We start from the raw sequence: 15998 nt of genomic DNA, 5'->3' as shown, positions 1-15998 counted from the left end.
CTGTTTCTCCTTGTCATTGTTTCTTCTTTTCTTCTGCTCGCGCTCTCCCTGCCCCGCCAACCCCGCCAGCCCCGCCAGCCCCGCGACCTCCCACTGCCTTCCCAGGGCCCCTCTCCCTTCCCTCAGCCCCGCCCCGCCCTAGGAGGCGGGCCCGGCCGCGCAGTGCACCAATCCGAGCGCCCCGAGCCGCCTCTGCCTCCCGCGAGTCCCGCCCCACGCAGCCGCCCGCCAATCGCGCTGCGCGCCCGCCTCGCCGGGCCGCCCAATCGCGGGCGGGCTGAGCCGGCGGCGCCCCGCCCCTGCCGCGCTCGGCGGCGGTTCGGCGGGCGGCCGCGCGGGGCCCAGGCATTCTCCAAGCGGCGCCGCGCAGCGTCGGGCTCTGGCTGCAGCGTCGGGGGCGCAGGGGGCGGCGCTGCTGCTCGAAGGGTGCTGGGCGAGGCAGGCGCCACCGGCCGGGCCGAAGGGCGCCTCAGCTCCGCCGGGGCCCGCGGCGCGGGTCCCAGGACCGAGGAGGAGGCGGCGCCCCCGCTGCCCGGGGCCGGCCCGGTGCCTGCCCTGAGGAGGCCCGAGGCCGGACGTTCCCGGCCCGCAGCGACCCCGACGCGCCTCCTGGAGAGGCCCCCGAGCTCCCGGCAGCCCCCTGGGGGTGCCCCACGTTCCCCGGCTTCACCTGCGCTGGCCGCCCGGCACCCAGGTGCGGGGGCGTGAACGGCGAGGGCGCCTCCCCCGGCCGCCAGCGGGGCGGGGGCGGGGCCGCCCTCCGCCCTCAGCCTTACCGGCCCGCCAGCTCGCCCGCCGCCCTGTCTCACCGGTCCGCCCGGCCGCGCGGCGTGAGCTCCCCGGAGATCGCGGCTCGGGATGCTGCAAGCCAGCGCGGCCGCTCACGCGCAGCCCCGCACCTCCGCCCCTGCCCGTGCCTCCTGGGCCATGCCCTGCTGTTTACATGCCGGTGAGGTCCCCGGCCGCTCCGAACCCCTCCGAGCCCCGGCTCCCCGAGGGTGAAGCCCGCCGGCCCGCGAACTGGACTGGTCGGTCTCTCAGACCTGGGGCCCCGGACTCCGATCTCCGCCGTCTCCGCCACCATCAGGGCGGGATCCGGCTCTGGTGTTTTGAGGAGGGGGTGTGGTGTAGGGAAAGGAATCCCGTCCCTCCCCACCTTTTTTCGCCTTCGGGGCTTCAGACTCAGGGAACTCGCTCATGGCTTTCTTGATGAAGAAGAAGAAATTCAAATTCCAAACCACTTTCACCCTGGAGGAGCTGACTGCGGTTCCCTTCGTGAACGGGGTCCTCTTCTGCAAGGTCCGGCTGCTGGATGGAGGGGATTTTGTCAGCTTGTCGTCAAGGTAGGAGCTGGGGCGTTCGCGTCTGCAGCGGGGGGCGGGGGGGGGGTGATGAGCGAGATCTAGACACTTGGCAAGTGTGGAAGGGCCCCTTGGGGCCGGTGTGAGGAGGATCCGGGGGATTCTGTGTGCCTGGGGCAGGTTGCACAAGGCAGGACTGGGCCTGAGGCAGTTGGCAGGGTGTCAGGCAGCCGTCAGCCAAATACCTGGGGGTCTAGTCTTTCAGCCTTCTCTTGGGGCCCTGCGTGCCGCCTGCAGTAGGTCCATTCTGCAGACTTGCATGTACAGCCTATCAGGGATTTGTACCCTGAGCGATTGTGCAGGGGAGGGGTGTTCCAGGCCACCTTGCACCCGAACTGGCCACTAGGGCTGTCATATGATTCAGAGTCCAGGCCAGCCACGGGTTCCCCGGCACCCCCAGGCGCCTGGGAAGGCCCTATCGCAGGCACTCCCTAGTCTGGCTGGAGGGAGGTGGCTGGATTTTGGCCTACCCAGCCCCCTCCGAGTGACTGTCCTCCTCTCGCTGGAGCTGGGCTGCTTTGCATTGCAAATGCCCTTGTCGAGGAGGCTGCTGCCCTCTCTGAAAGAGGCTCCGTTGAGTTTGGTTTTGTGTTGTTCGTCCCCATCCTGGCAGGTCCAGCTGCCCAGCTTGTCGCTGAATGCAACTGAGTTCCCAGGCTGTCCCTTGCCAATTGGGCCCACCTGGGGTCACGTCGTCCTGGCCTGTCTCAGAAGAGCCTTGGAGTTCTACAGATGGGAGTGTGACTCTTGACTCTGTTACTTTCTGGGCCTCCTCTTCTGAAAAGTGAGCCTAATACAGGTGGAGAAGCTGCAGCAGCTAGAACTTAGGGCAGGCTGGATGCCGTGGCTTACTCCTGTAATCCCAGCACTTTGGGAGGCCTACGTGAAAGACTTGCTTGAGGCCAGGAGTTCAAGACCAGCCTGGACGACATAGATTCCTGTCTCTATTTTTTTTTCTTTTTTGGGGGGGACGCAATTTAACTCTGTTGCCCAGGCTGGAGTGCAGTGGCACAAGCATGGCTCACTGCAACCTCCACCTCCCGGGTTCAAGCAATTCTCATATCTCAGTCTCCTGAGTAGCTGGGATTACAGGTGCCCACCACCACACCCAGCTAATTTTTTTTTGAATTTTAATTTTATTTATTTTTTAGATGGAGTCTCACTCTGTTGCCTAGGCTGGAATGCAGTGGCGCGATCTTGGCTCACTGCAACCTCCACCTCCTGGGTTCAAGTGATCCTCCTGCCTCAGCCTCCTCAGTAGCTGAGATTACAGGCGCACACTACCACGATCATTTTTTTGTATTTTTAGTAGAAATGGGATTTTACCATGTTGGCGAGGCTGGTCTCGAACTCCTGACCTCAGATGATCCACCCCCCCCCCCCCCCCCGTCGGCCTTCCAGAGTGCTGGGATTACAAGTGTGAGCCACTGCACCCGGCCTCTCTCTTTTTAAAAAATAAAAATGAAATAAAATAGAATGCAGGCAGGGCCTGGCTGAGTGCCTGGGACACGCTGCTTCCCTACCTGGTCTGCCCTTTGCTCCCCGGGCCTCCTTGTGGGCCCTGTTAGCCAGAGCTGCCTCCCCGTTCTGAGAGCCCATGTGTGCGTGTTATAGGCGGAGAAACTGAGGCCCAGAAAGAGGAAGTCAGTGGCTTGCCAGGGACCTCGAAGGAGTCTGTTGTTAACTGAACTTCACCGGTTTGGGGGCCTGCTGGATGAATCCAGAGGTCAAACACGCTGCTGGGAGGAGGGGAAGGGAGGGGAACTGCACAGCCAGGCTCAGATTTAGGAATCTCCGGTGTGGACAGGGTGGGGTGCTTTTTCTGAGCACTGGCTCCCTGTTCTGTTGGGAGCTGCTTATCTGAGGAATTTGGACAAGGGCTGCCCCTTGTGGTGGGGGTGGCTGGCCTCCTTGGTTGCCTGGGAAGCCTGTGATCCTGAGGCCACCCACACAGCAGTCTGAGGTTTCAGAGAGAAGGCTGTGCTCACAGCTAGGGCCTGGAGTTGGCTACTCACTGGCTGGGTGACATTGGGCAAGCTCTCTGATTGCAAGAACCAGCTACCATTGGTGCTGGGCTCCCTGTTGTACTAGCACCTCTCACTTAACCCCTGGACTGTGTCATGGAGCAGGAGTGGAGGTGGGGGCCCCGTAGGATTATTATCCCCATTTTAGAGAGGTGGAAACAGGCTCTGAGAGGAAATGATTTGCCTGGTTGATTCAGTAGAGCCTGCATTCAAGCCTTTTGTGCCTCTGAACTTCAGTTTCCTTTTCTGTAAAATGGGGACGTCATACCCACCTCTAGGGTATAGATAATCTGTGTGTTATGTCTCACCCAGGCACACTGCCGCAGCAGTTATGGTTTCTGTGGGTAGAGGGGCCCAGCCCTTTCCAGGTCTTTGGTGGTCAGGGGGTGGGGACCAGATCCAGTCAGCAGGGGTCCTGTGTGTGAGCTGAGAGTGGGGACAGGGTCTTGGATCCCATTGAGGAATATAAATTTTGAGCCCCAGGCTGAGGCCTTGCCTGGCCTCCAGGCCCTGGAGCCACTGTCCCCCTACCTGTTGGCCTTTCCATTGCCCAAACCTGCTTCCCCATTAGGGAAAGTGTGGGAAGTTCCAGGTCTTAGTCCACAGGGTCTGGATTTCACCTCTGTTTTCCCTTCTTCCCTCCTGGCAAGGGGCCTCAAATTGCCTGAATCCAGCTGAGCCCAAAGCATTTCACAGCCCTGTCCTGCATGCAACCTGAATGGGGCTGAGGAGGGAGGAACTGACACTGAGCTCCCGCAAAGCTGGGCAGTTAGTGGCCACCAGGCACCTGTTTGCTGCCGGGTAGGTGTGGCTGGAGACAGCAGACAGTGACATTGGAACCTGAGGCCAGTTTAGAGCTGCTTTGGCGTTTGCTGTGTTTTTGCCCAGTAGATGGGGGTTCCTGGGTTCCTACCCCCTCCACCCCTACCCCACCCACCCTGGACTGCAGCCTGGGAACCCTGCTTCACAGTCTGCCCCTCTAGACAGCGAAGGCCCGATTGTTTCCCGGTTGGGGTAGGGTCTGGGGGGACTGGACCTGGTTAGATCCTGGGCCCAGATCAATAGCACATTTCCCCCGCCCCCAGGAATCCCAGAGATGGCCCAGAGACCTGGTGGTGGCAGCATGGGTGGTGTCAGTGAAGCAGGCCCAAGGCTCCACCCCTGCAGCACCCACCCTCCTGGCTGGAGTATTTCCCTGTGTGCTGGGTGCCTTGGCAACAGCTGGGTACACCGCTCGCCTGACCCAATTTGAGCAGGTAGAGCGGGTGGTGCATCGGGCTGTTGCTCAGCCTCATCTTCCTGAGGCCTCCTTGAGAGCAGCGATCCTCACGCTGCTATGCTCTGAACTCCTGCATTCTGTACCAGGCAGGGTGCTGAGTGTTTTGCAAATGGTATTTCCATGAATCCTCTCAGCCGTCCGGAGAGGCACCAAAGCCAGAGAGGTGAAGCCATGTGCCAGAGATCACCCAGGTGGTAAATGGCAATTCGGAAATTAACACTTTTATCGTTCTGTAAACCGCCCTTGATTGTACGCATTCTGTATGCTAGGGGCTTGCCTAGCCCCTCAAATTAGATGATTATTTGAGGCCCTGCAGTCACCTACCCCATGGGCTGATGGCATTACCCCACTTACAGGTGAGGAAGCTGGGGTCAGGACAACTGAAGTGACTGGGTCTGTGCTACTCAGCTTGAAATTGCAGAGATGGGATTTGAATTTGGGCAGGCCCAGCTCTAAGGCCCTGTCTTGCCTTGAAGGCAGTGGGCTGGAAGCAGCTGCAGACCCATGTGACAACCCCAGACCTTTGAGAAAGGCTCCATTCCATGGATTGGGTAGTTCAGGAAAGTCCAGAGCTGAGCAGTTAGGAGGCACCATGGTGGGTTTCGTGAGGTCCAAGGAAGTGTGTCTCCAGGACCTTTCAGGGGGTGGGGCTGAAGTCACTGCTGTGGATTTGGGGCCAGGCCCAGGCTGGCACTGGGGCATGGTGAGCATTCGCCAAGGTCCCTGCCTGGAGGCCTCCCAGGCATATGTATCCACATGGCATCTGGGAGGCTTTCCCAGGGGTCCCGGGAGGGAGGCAGAGGTCCTAGCCAAGTCTGGTGAGTCGGGGAGCTGCCAGCCTGTCCAAGGCAGCAGCCCTTGGGCAGGAAGAATCCCAAACACCCAAGAGATCTCTGCTTGCAGCTGGCACCAGTCCTGTGTCTGCCTCATGCACGTGGCTGGTGGTGCCAGGGGAGAGGAGTACAAGGGAGGCACTGACTTACCTCATAGCAAGTCTTTTCTGGAGGAGATGGGCAGAGAGCATTTTCTCAGCCAACAGATGGGGAAACTGAGGCCTGCGGCAGAGAAGTGACTTACTAGGGCCACTTACAGGAGGAGCTGATGGCATAGCTGAGTGGACTTGGGCCTGGCTCTGACCTCTGTCCCCTGTGTCTTAGTAACTCTGTGTATGAAGGAGGCAGGCTGGGCCAGAACGGGGAGGGGGTCCTTCTGGGGTCCTCTTGTGCTCTGTACTTGGGTGCCAGACTGTCCAAGAAGCAGACAGCCTGTGACTTGGAGGCCCCTCCTCTGGCCTTTCTTCTTTGGTAGGGTTGAATCCTCAGTGGGCTTTTGATTTGGGCAGTCTTTGGTGGGCACGTGGCTGCCCACCACAAATATGCTGCCTGCCTTCCATGGCACGGCTGGGATGGTGGCCCTGGAGGCACGGGTGGGGTTCTTTTAGTGTGAAGAAGGCCTTGGCCAGGTCGGTGCAGCGCTGGGGGCCCCATGCCAGGCCCGGTCCCTGGGGAGGCCAGCCTGGTCGGGTCTTTCCTCACACTCCACACACACACACATGTGGCCAGAGCCTCCACCCGCCTGGTCCCTCACCCGCCCTTCTAGGAAAAGGCTGTGGAATGCTGCTTGAATCCACCTCCGGGGGAGGCCTGCTCGCAGGCACAGTGTGGAGCTCCAGGAGGGCAGGATGGAGGTGGACACAGAATTGTGTCCCTTGGGGCTGAGTGGAGCAGGGGCCGTGGAGGTTCGATGGGATTCTTAGATTGGCAGGGCACCCACTTTCCTTCACAGAGCAGGAGCTCTGGAGGCTGAGCACACTGGAGAGGGAGAGGAGGCTGGTGGGCACGTGCGCCTGTTCCACTTTCCCCGAACACACGCTTTGTCTTGGGCTTCTGGAGGTGATCATGATTAGACAGCCCTGTTTCCATGGAGCTGCCAGCTAGGTGGGGGCAGTGAGCTTGGTGGGCATCGTGAAAACTTCAGAATAAGGCAGATCTAGGGCATATCCTTCTGCATCCCACTGGATCCCAGCAGGCCAGCTGGGGAGGCATTTCTGTCCAGGTGTCTGTCCATTTATTTGACAGATGTGGATCAAGCACTTAACTCAGCCTGGGCATGGTCCTTGTCCTCATGTGGCACATCACTGAGATAGGGAGAGCTTCCTGGAAGAAGTGACCCTTCCTGGGAGCCTTGAAGGCAGAGGGGAATTGGACAGGAAAGAGATCAGATAAGCCTTTGGCATAGAGGCGCCTGGCCAACAGGCACTTGTTCCCAGGGTCAGGCGAGGAGCTGGGATATGGGGAGGCTGGAGGAGGGGATGGAGTAAGTTAGGGTAATGGGTGGCCGAACTGGTGTGTTCCTGGCCTGAGGAGTACCTACCCAGGGACAGTGGAGCCACGTGGCCTGGTTGCCAGGTGGAGAAGGTGCAGGGGCCTGACCTGCACCCAGGGAGGGACAATGGGAGTTGGCTGGCAGGTACTGCTGGCCTGGCGGTAGCAGGCAGAGGAGTAGGCAGATTGGAGAGAGGGCTGGCAGGCAGAGTGGGCAAGTGGGCTTCCTCAACCGCAGGGCTGGCATCATGCCTAGTTCTTAGTAAGTGCCGGGAGATGGATGGGGGCACAGTGGCCAAATGTAGCCAGGGTTTGTCGGCCCCTGCAGTGCGCCAGTCGTTTGTGATTGCATGAAAATCTAGACTTCCCATTTGTTTTAAGTTGGAAGATCTGGCCACAGTGCTGTGTGGCGGCGTTTGGCTCAAAGGGCTTTGCAGCTGCCTTTTGACGTGGGCTGCCCGCTTGAGTTCCCCTGACCCCGCAGCATGCCTTGGATGCCTGATGTGTGCTGCCTTAGGCCAGCCTGGTCTCCTGGGTGCCGTAGAAGGCCTTCCAGGTGCAGGCCGGGGGCACAAGGAGGCAGAGTGGCCTGTGGAGAGAAGTCCTGCTGGCAGAAGTGGGTGGGACTGGCTGGCCTCAGAGGCCAGCCGGGGCAGCGAGGCTGTGGTACCAAGCCATCTGCTGGTTCCGCGAGGTCAGACTATACTGCTGGTGGCTGCGGGGAAGCCTGAAGCTGCCATGACTGTGCCTGGCCTTGGTGTCTGCTCCTTGGACCTAGCCTTTGCTGCCAGCTGGCTACACCGTTGGCAGGTGCCACCCTGGCAGCCCCTGCTGCCTACCTGCCAGCCTGGCAGCAGCCCTGACCTGAGATGATCTGGCTTCATGGAGCCAGGCTATTTCCTGACGCCTGTTCCTTGCTTCAAGCTCCGTCCTGGGAGCTGCTCTGGCCAGAGGCTCTTAGCAGCAACCACATCATGTGCCTGAGGGCCCTGCTTGTCCGGGGGTGGCAGGGGGGCCCAGAGTCCCTTTGAACCCTGCTTGTTCAGTACCTGGGAGTCCTGACTTGCATTTGGGAGGCCCTACTTGCACCTTGGGATGGCTGCTGGCATGTCTGCTAAGGGTCAGGAGCTAACGGACTCTGTGTCTGACGTCTGGTGACTGCTATGCGGTGACCCTGCAGTCACTCGCTTGCTGCTGGAGACAGGCAGTAATATCTTAAGCACAACCAGTTTAGATGTATCCTCATCTTACCAGGGAGCCCCAGGAAGGTTTAAGCAGGGGAGAGACACCAGATTTGCTTAGAAAGAGACCCAGAACTAACGTAGGGTGGGGAGGGGGTATTGCTCTGTATTATCCACCTCCCTGGCAAGTGCTTTGGATTGTGGGGACTCCAGATATGCCCTGGGACCTGTCAGCCACCCACTATGAGGTCAGACTGCCGTCCGTGGCTCAGTAAGGCCCGAAGCTGCCCAACCTGTGGCTGGCTTCTGTGTCTGCATAGGGCTGTGGTGGCAAAGCTTGGGTCTTTGCCCTGAGCCTCTTTTGGCACCCAGGGCTTGGAAGAGCTCTCACATGCAGGCCTGAAGCTGCCTGTACCCCCACCCTACCCGGTCCTCTGTCCTGCCAGCCAGCTGGTTTCGGTGGCTGGGAGGAAGAGCTCTGACAGAGGCCTTTCTGCCTGCTTGTTCTGCCTTGCTGCTTCCCTGCCTCCAGGCCTGCAGGAGACGTTTCCATCCTGCTTCTGCCACTTGCTGCCTGTGTGACCTTGGGTAAGGGACTTGGCCTCCAAGCCTCAGTGACCGCCCCTGTGAAGCTGGGCTGCCAGTGCCTGCCTCCTGGTGCTCTCAGAGGACACGGTGAGATAATGTCTGTCAGACGCCCAGCACGGCTCCTGGCATACAGTGCACACGCTGCATGTGCTACAGTCTGTCCTCCTGTGTCCAGGCAGAGTTATGGCAGGGTCAGTGCCCCTGCATGGCCACTGGCACTCCTGTGTAGGCCAGGACTGATGAGGTGCTGCTGGGAGAGGACACTTTACACTCGGGGCAGGGGTAGGGGTGGGCGAGGAGCACACCGGGTGTCTGAGCTCGGGGTCCCCAGTGGGGTCTGCGTGTTTTCTTGTCCCTTGTTGGCTTGAACTTGCCCCACAGGGGGATGCTTGGCTGTGAGCCAGGGTGGGTTGGAGCGTCCCTGCTGGGTGGACCCAGGCTGGGGTGAGGGGCTTTTGGTGAGGGAAGAGGCCCTCTGCACAGCTGGCTCTGGGGCTCGCTCTGGCAGGCGGAAGACAGCCTCCACGGAGGCAGAGGGCACTGGTTGTCAGGCTGCTGGTGGGCTGGAGTGTGGGTGAGAGAGACAGCGGCCCCTCAGTACATGGGAGGCCCTGCCACTCCCGGCATCAGGCTGGCCTTGTCGGCTTCCACTGCTCCTCGCCCTTCTGGTTTCTGTGCCTTTGTTCCTGCAGTTGCCTCTTCCTCAAGTTCCCTTCCCCCACTTCTCTGCTCGCTGAATTTCTTCTCAGCCTAAGAGTCACCTCCTCCAGGAAGCCTTCCCTGGCCTCTTTTGGCCTTGTACATTCTCTGTGGGCCCTCATCTCAGGACACTGCAGTCTCTGTCTACATCTCTAGCTCATTCCGCAGATTGCGGGCCCTTCATGGGCAGGAGTAGTCCTTGCATCATTGCATCTTGGTTTTGGGGCTTCCTGCTGTGGGTTGGCATTGTCCTGGTGCTGGGGCTTTTCTCCCCTGGCTCTGAACCAGTGTGAGTGCTGGTGTGGGACCTCACTGTGGCTGCTGCCAGTTGCTGGACCCACCCCCCGCCCCCCATTCCCTCTTCAGTCCCGAGGTGTCAGTCTGTGTCAGGAGCAGCCTTCACTTGCATACTGGACAGCTGGGTGCCTCCACGGGCTCAGAGGCTGCAATTGAGAGGCAACTGGGGGCATCAATGGTTTGGGTGGGGTGGGCTCCTCTGCATGGGGCAGGGATGCTCATAGCAAGCAGAATGGGAAGGAGGAGGGGGCTGGGGCCTGACTCCAGGCACGGCAAGTGGACCTTGGCAGTTGCTTGATTTCCCTGTGACTGTGGCTAAAGGCCTTGTCCTCTCAGCCTCAGCTTCCTCCTCCATCAAACAGGGCTGCTCAGGAGGGCTCCCTACCCAGCACAGGGCCAGGCACCTGGCAACTAAAAACAGACTAACCCTGCCCAGAGAGGAGGTGGCCGGCTGGTGCTCAGGGAGGGCGGAAGTCTGGGTGCTAAACACTCTTACGTCTCACCACTTCCTCTCTGAGCAGACTCTGCAGGTGTGGGGCAGCATACCTGTGGCTCCCTGCTCCCCCTAGGCTCCCCCCAGACAATTTCTTGGGCACCTTCTGGGTGTGGGGCTCAGGCTGGGCCCTGGAGATGTGGCCCCCACCCCTGCAGGGCCCTCCAGTGAGGGGAGGTGTGCAAATCCAATCAGTGCTATGGCCACGGGCCCTAAGGAGGTGATGCTGGGCTCGGTTCTGGGGCATGACTAGGATTAGCAGGCGGCGGGTGGGAGAAGAGCAGCCTGCGGCAGAGGCACGGCAAGGGCGAGTGTGCTGAGCATGAAAGAGGGGCCGGCTGGCCTGGGAGGGAGCTTGAAGTCAGGAGGAGTCAAGGGGAGGGGTTTGATCTGTACCTGGAGGGGTGGGAGCCACAGAAGGTGTGAATCCGAGTCACATTTGTAGTTTAGAACCACCAAGGGCAGCCATGGGGTTGATTGCTTGGGGCTGCAGGTTGCAGAAGGGCAGGTGACTGTCAGCTGAGAAGGACGGGTTTCAACCTCTGTCATCATGGAATTACTCAAAACAAAACCCAAGGCATACTGTGCAGTGCTGAGGATGAACAAGCTGCCGCTACTCACAGCAGGAACCAGTCTGACAAACAATGTTGAGCAAAGAAAGCCGGAGACTAAAGAGTTTATGATGCGGCCGGGCGCAGTGGCTCACTCCTGTAATCCCAGCACTTTGGGAGGCCGAGGTGGGAGGATCATTTGAGGTCAAGAGTTCAAGACCAGCCTGACCAACAAGGTGAAACCCCGCCTCTACTAAAAATACAAAAAAATTCGCCGGGCGTGGTGGCGCATGCCTGTAATCCCAGCTACTCAGGAGGCTGAGGAGGCAGGAGAATCACTTGAACTCAGGAGGCAAAGGCTGCAGTGTGCGGAGATCGCGCCACTGCACTCCAGCCTAGGCGGCAGCGTGCGATTCTGTCTCAAAAAAAAAAAAAAAAGGTGTATGATGCCATTTATACAGAGTTCAAAAACCTTTCTGATGCAAGTCAGGGCAGTGCTGTCTTTGCTGAGGGGAGTCATGTCTGGAAGGACATTCTGGGGGCCTGTAATATTCTGCTGCTTGGGGACTGGTTTCATGGGTATGTTCTCTTTGAGAATCTGTGAGTTCTGCATGTCTCTGTGTCAGAAACAAGCCTCGAGATGCCCCACACTTTTGGGTGGTGCTGGGTGGATGCCTGAGTCCTCTAGACAAAAATGAGGCACGTTTTTGGGTGCCCGGAAGCCTGGAGGAGATCCTCGGGTGTTTTCCTTGGTCTTTTTGGTGAGGCAGCCTGAACCGTTCTGACCTGATAAGCATCAGTCTTGTTTATGAGGCAGTAACTCATCCTGGCAGCTGCAAACAGTCTTCTCTGGCTGGAGATTTTCCTTCTGCCTCTTGCAAACTCCAGCAGGGCCTGCTGGGCTGTAGGGCTTAGCTGTTCATGGGGAGGGTGGGCTCCTGAGGCTGCCAGAGAACTAGATTTCTGTGAGCTTTGCTTTCCTCATCTGTGAAATGGGATAATAAGGTCCTCCTTGATACTTGGGTGAAATGGGTTAATGCCTATTATGTGCCCCTCATAGCCCCTGGCATGGAGTACGGGCTCAGTAAAGGCTGGCAGCATTGGTATTCATCCAGGGCAGTTATTGTAAGGGAGCTAGGGGTGAGAGCAGAAAGGAAAGGTCCATATTCCTCCCTCTGTCCCTGTAATTGATTCTCTTCTCTCTTCCTGTGGTTCACCTATCCAGCAAACATTTGTGATTAGAACCAGGCCATTGCCTTGGCCAAGACAACCATCCCTGCCTGGGCCCAGAGCCAGGAGAGACTGTTAGGCACATTCATCTCTCAGAGGAGTGCTGAGCACAGTGGGGTGGGGGAGAATTGCCACTCTGCCTGTTCTGCCCTGAACCCTATCTTTGCGAAGGGGCATTTGACTGTGCTTTCCCCAAATCCCAGGAGAAGGCCTGACCTTGGGGTGTAGCAGCCTCTAAGGGTTTTTTATGTTGGCCACACCCATCTTGGATACAGGCAAGACCAAGGCCACGCTCTTGGGATGTGTCCCCCATGTCTAGCACAGGCCTGACGTGTAGTAAGTGCTCAGTACATATGTGTGGAGTCTGTGAATGACAGAGGAAAAGATTGGTCCAGGATTGGTCTGTGAGTCTTCAGGGAATCACGTGTCTGGGGAGGAGGTGGAGACCAGTGAGTCAGGGCCTCAGGCTCCAGCCTGATGCTTAGCCCGTGGCGGTTGGAATCTTGGGGAACTGATGAAGACAGCTAGGAAAACAGGTCTGAGTCTGTGCAGGGCTGGGAGGAAAAGTGACTTTGGTGGAGTGGTTCATGATTATCTCCTGGTCACCTCAGAAGTCCGGGGAGCCTTAAGGCATACTGTATGGATCAGTAGGAACAGCTGGGTGGCAGAGCCAGCAATGGCAGTGACCCCTGGCCCCTTGCACTCTGCAGAGAATATGGCCCTACCCTTCCATGAAGGTGGCACAAGAAGGCTTAGGGGAGCCCTTACGGGAGCAGGGGTGTGAAGGGCACTCATTTAGTCATTAGTTACTTACTGACCTACCGTGTGCCCAGCACCATCCTTGGGACAGGGGAAGCAGCAGTGAGCAAAACAGAGGCCCTTCCTCCAGCACCTCCACACTCTGGGAGACAGGAACTTATTAAGACCCAGGCCTAGAAGAGGAAACCCGCAGTGTGTAGGGGGTGCCCTTGGGATGGGCTGGGATGGAGGGTAAGGGTAGAGAGGACAGAGGCAGCCCCATGACTTGAGTCTAGTCATTCGAGGAGCCAGGCCCTGGGGATGGGAATCCGTTCCTCCTGTCTCTCCCCTTCCTCCTTGGGTGAATCAACCACCACCCAGGCATGAGTCAGCCAGGAGTGGCTCAGGCATGCCTAGGCCACCTGCTGGTCCCCCTCCCTGGATGTCCCAGCCAGGTTTAAGATCTAAGGAAGCCAGGCGTGGCGGCTCACACCTGTAATCCCAGCTACTCAGGAGGCTGAGGCAGGAGGATCATTTGAGCCCAGGAAACATAGTGAGACCCCTTAACTCAAAAAAAAAAAAAAAAAAAGACCCGGGGAAATATCCTGATCCATGGTCTTGGGGTGGAGAAGAGGGTGGGGGACTGGGTCAGGGGTTTTGTGTGACCAGCTTCCTGCTGGACCAGGGGAACTCAAGGTGCCTCTCGGTAGTTACTTCTGGAGGTCTAGTCCCTGCCCCCATTCAGCATGGGTATCCACTGTGCCAGGTCCTGTAGCAACTCCGTGAGACAGGGACAGAACCGTGACTGAGGCCCAGAAAAGTCAAGTGTCCAGTGGGTGCCAGAGCCTGGCCTTGAGCCCCAGTCTCTGCTTCCCGATGCCTTGTGGGCAAGCCTGCTGGGAGACTGGTGGGTGCGGGAAGGGAAGGCCCCTGAGCAGAGCCAGCCCCGAAGCTCTGTGTTTGCTGTGGGCATGGATCCTGGGGAGGGGAAGCTGCTACCACAGCCCAGCGTGACACCTATTGTGTCTTCTTGCTTTGAACTGCTGGGGTCTTGGGCCCAACCCTGGCATGGGAGCCCAGCTTGCAGCTCTGGGGTCAAGACAGCCGTGGCTTTAGGTCACAGCCCTCTCCCGGGCAGTAGACGTTGGGCAGGTGACTTCGCTGCTCTGGGGCCTCAATTGCCTTGGCTGTGATGGGGTAATGGGCTGACAGCACCCATCTCCTAGGGCTGGGTGTGGATTCTTGAGGTCAGGGAGAGTGCCTGGCTCGGTGCCTGACATGCAGCAAGTGTTCAGGAGATGGAGGGCTCATCTTTGGAACTTCTGCAGGGCCTGCCTGCTGGGGGGCATTTTCCCACCTCTCCCTCCTAACTTGGGACCTCCTAACATGGTCCCCGACACCAGCAGGTCTTGACAGATTTGGTCAGAGCCACACCCCATTGGCCCCACACTTTGACCCAGTGACCATCCCTCCCTTGGCATAAACCTGGTCTCAAAGCCTCTTCCCTGAGATTGAGACTCGAGGTGAAGGGTCAGCCCACACAGCACAGGGTCCAGGGTCGCTAGTGTGACAGATGCCCATGCCACAATCTCCGGAGAATGGCTGTACTGCCTTGGCAGATTTCCCAGGGATTCTGCAAGATCAGGAAGTGGAGGTGGGTTCCTGAAGGGGGGCCTGGGAGTACAGACCACCCCTCACCTCCCATGTGACCTGCAGCGAGTGCCTGGACTCCCCGAGTGTCTGTTTCCTGATCTGTGAAGTAGAAGCAGGAAGATGATGCTTGAGAATCACTTGGCACGCAGGAGGGTGCCTGGGAAACAGGAGTCAGGCTGGGCCATGCTGGGTGCCAGGGGCATCTTTGCCCAGGTGCATGAGATTCTTGGTTAAAGCCAGTAGTTTACTTTGGGTGCCTTCAATGGCCTGCTCGCCTCTTGGGCTGTAAGAGCAAGAGAGAGTGATCATTTGCATCACTGGAGAACGCCCAGGCGTTCACGGGGCGTTTGCCTGGGCAGTAGCTCAAGCCATCTGCACAACCTGACTCTGGGTACAGAGGACAGAGCAGGGCAGCCACTTGCCTGTGCTTGTAAAATAGGGATGCCCACACCTGCCTGCATGGGTTTTTTTTTTTTTTTTTTGAGATGGGGTTTTGCTATGTTGCCAGGCTGGTCTTGAACTCCCGGGCTCAAGCAGTCCTCCAGTCCCAGCCTCTTGAGTAGCTGAGATTACAGGTATGCACCACCATGCCCAGCTTGTGTGGGGTTTCCCTTGAAGATCAGTCTCAAGGTTGCTGCTTGACTGGTGAGCAGCAGGATTCAGACCTAGATGTGTCTGACTCTAGAATCCTTTCACCTAACCCTGACGCTTTCCCAGCAAGCCTGAATGACCTGTCTTCCCTCCACCCTGCGCCCATGCCCTGCCCCTTTTCCATCTTGGAGTTTCTGAAGCCCCAGTGGCTGTCCACTCTGCTTCTTTGGGTCACTTATGATGCCAGCCTCCCTCCCAGCCCACCCGCCAATCCCAGGCCACCACTAATAGGGGTGTCTTTGGCAGGGGAACAAAGATCGTTTTGGGGCTGCCAGGTGGCTGCTCTGAGTGCTCCAGTGTCGGCCAGAGTGGCTTGGCTTCCAGAAACTTCTTGCTGCCTCCTTGCAGGAGGAGGTGCTGGCCATGCTAGGACTGTGAGCTGCTCCCCCTGAACCCCTGGCAGGAGCCAGACGCTGCTGTGCTGCCACGCTGGCTCTTCAGCCCCTGGACGGACGCCTTGGCTGGTCCCCGGGGCAGGCTCCTCCCAGGCGGCTGTATTCTCTTCTCTTCGGGGAAGCACAAGGCAGATGTTGTCGATTTAAATTGTTTCCTTATTAGACTCTCGCTCTGGCCTGGGCTGGGTTTCATCAGCCGGGAACTCTGATTGCATCACTTTGCCGCTCACTCCTCCAGGAACCAGGCCAAGGGCTGGGAGAGCAGGCAGGGTGGGAGTGAGTGTGGCTGAGGGAGGGGCAGACGGATGGCAGGCGAGGGACTTAAGTGATGGACTTAAGTGATGGGGCCCTGCTCTGGGGGACCAGCACTGTCAGGAACCCAGGAGCACTGCTGGAACCTGGAGTTCCACACGCCTGTCGCAGCGCTACTGTCTCTTAGCTGGGTGCCCAGCTCCCTGCATCAGAATCACCTGGGAGCTTGTTTAAAATGCCCTTTTAAGGCCTGCAGCAGTGGCTCTCAACCAGGGTTGATTT

General features: G+C 58.6%; 1 protein-coding gene across 1 annotated transcript in view; it reads left to right on the top strand.

Moving 5' to 3' along the window:
* The first annotated feature begins 312 nt into the window (after positions 1 to 312).
* FAM102A (family with sequence similarity 102 member A) overlaps positions 313 to 15998 on the top strand; it is a 40418-nt gene continuing 24732 nt past the window's right edge. The window contains exon 1 of the mRNA XM_030817893.1: positions 313 to 1343. Coding sequence (XP_030673753.1) covers positions 1198 to 1343 — 146 coding nt within the window. The 5' untranslated portion in view covers positions 313 to 1197. The remainder of the gene's footprint in view (positions 1344 to 15998) is intronic.

This window comes from Nomascus leucogenys, chromosome 8 (assembly GCF_006542625.1).
Source record: "Nomascus leucogenys isolate Asia chromosome 8, Asia_NLE_v1, whole genome shotgun sequence".
Taxonomy (NCBI): Eukaryota; Metazoa; Chordata; class Mammalia; order Primates; family Hylobatidae; genus Nomascus; species Nomascus leucogenys.
Note: the sequence above shows the minus strand (reverse complement) of the source record. Positions and strands in the feature narration are given on the sequence as shown.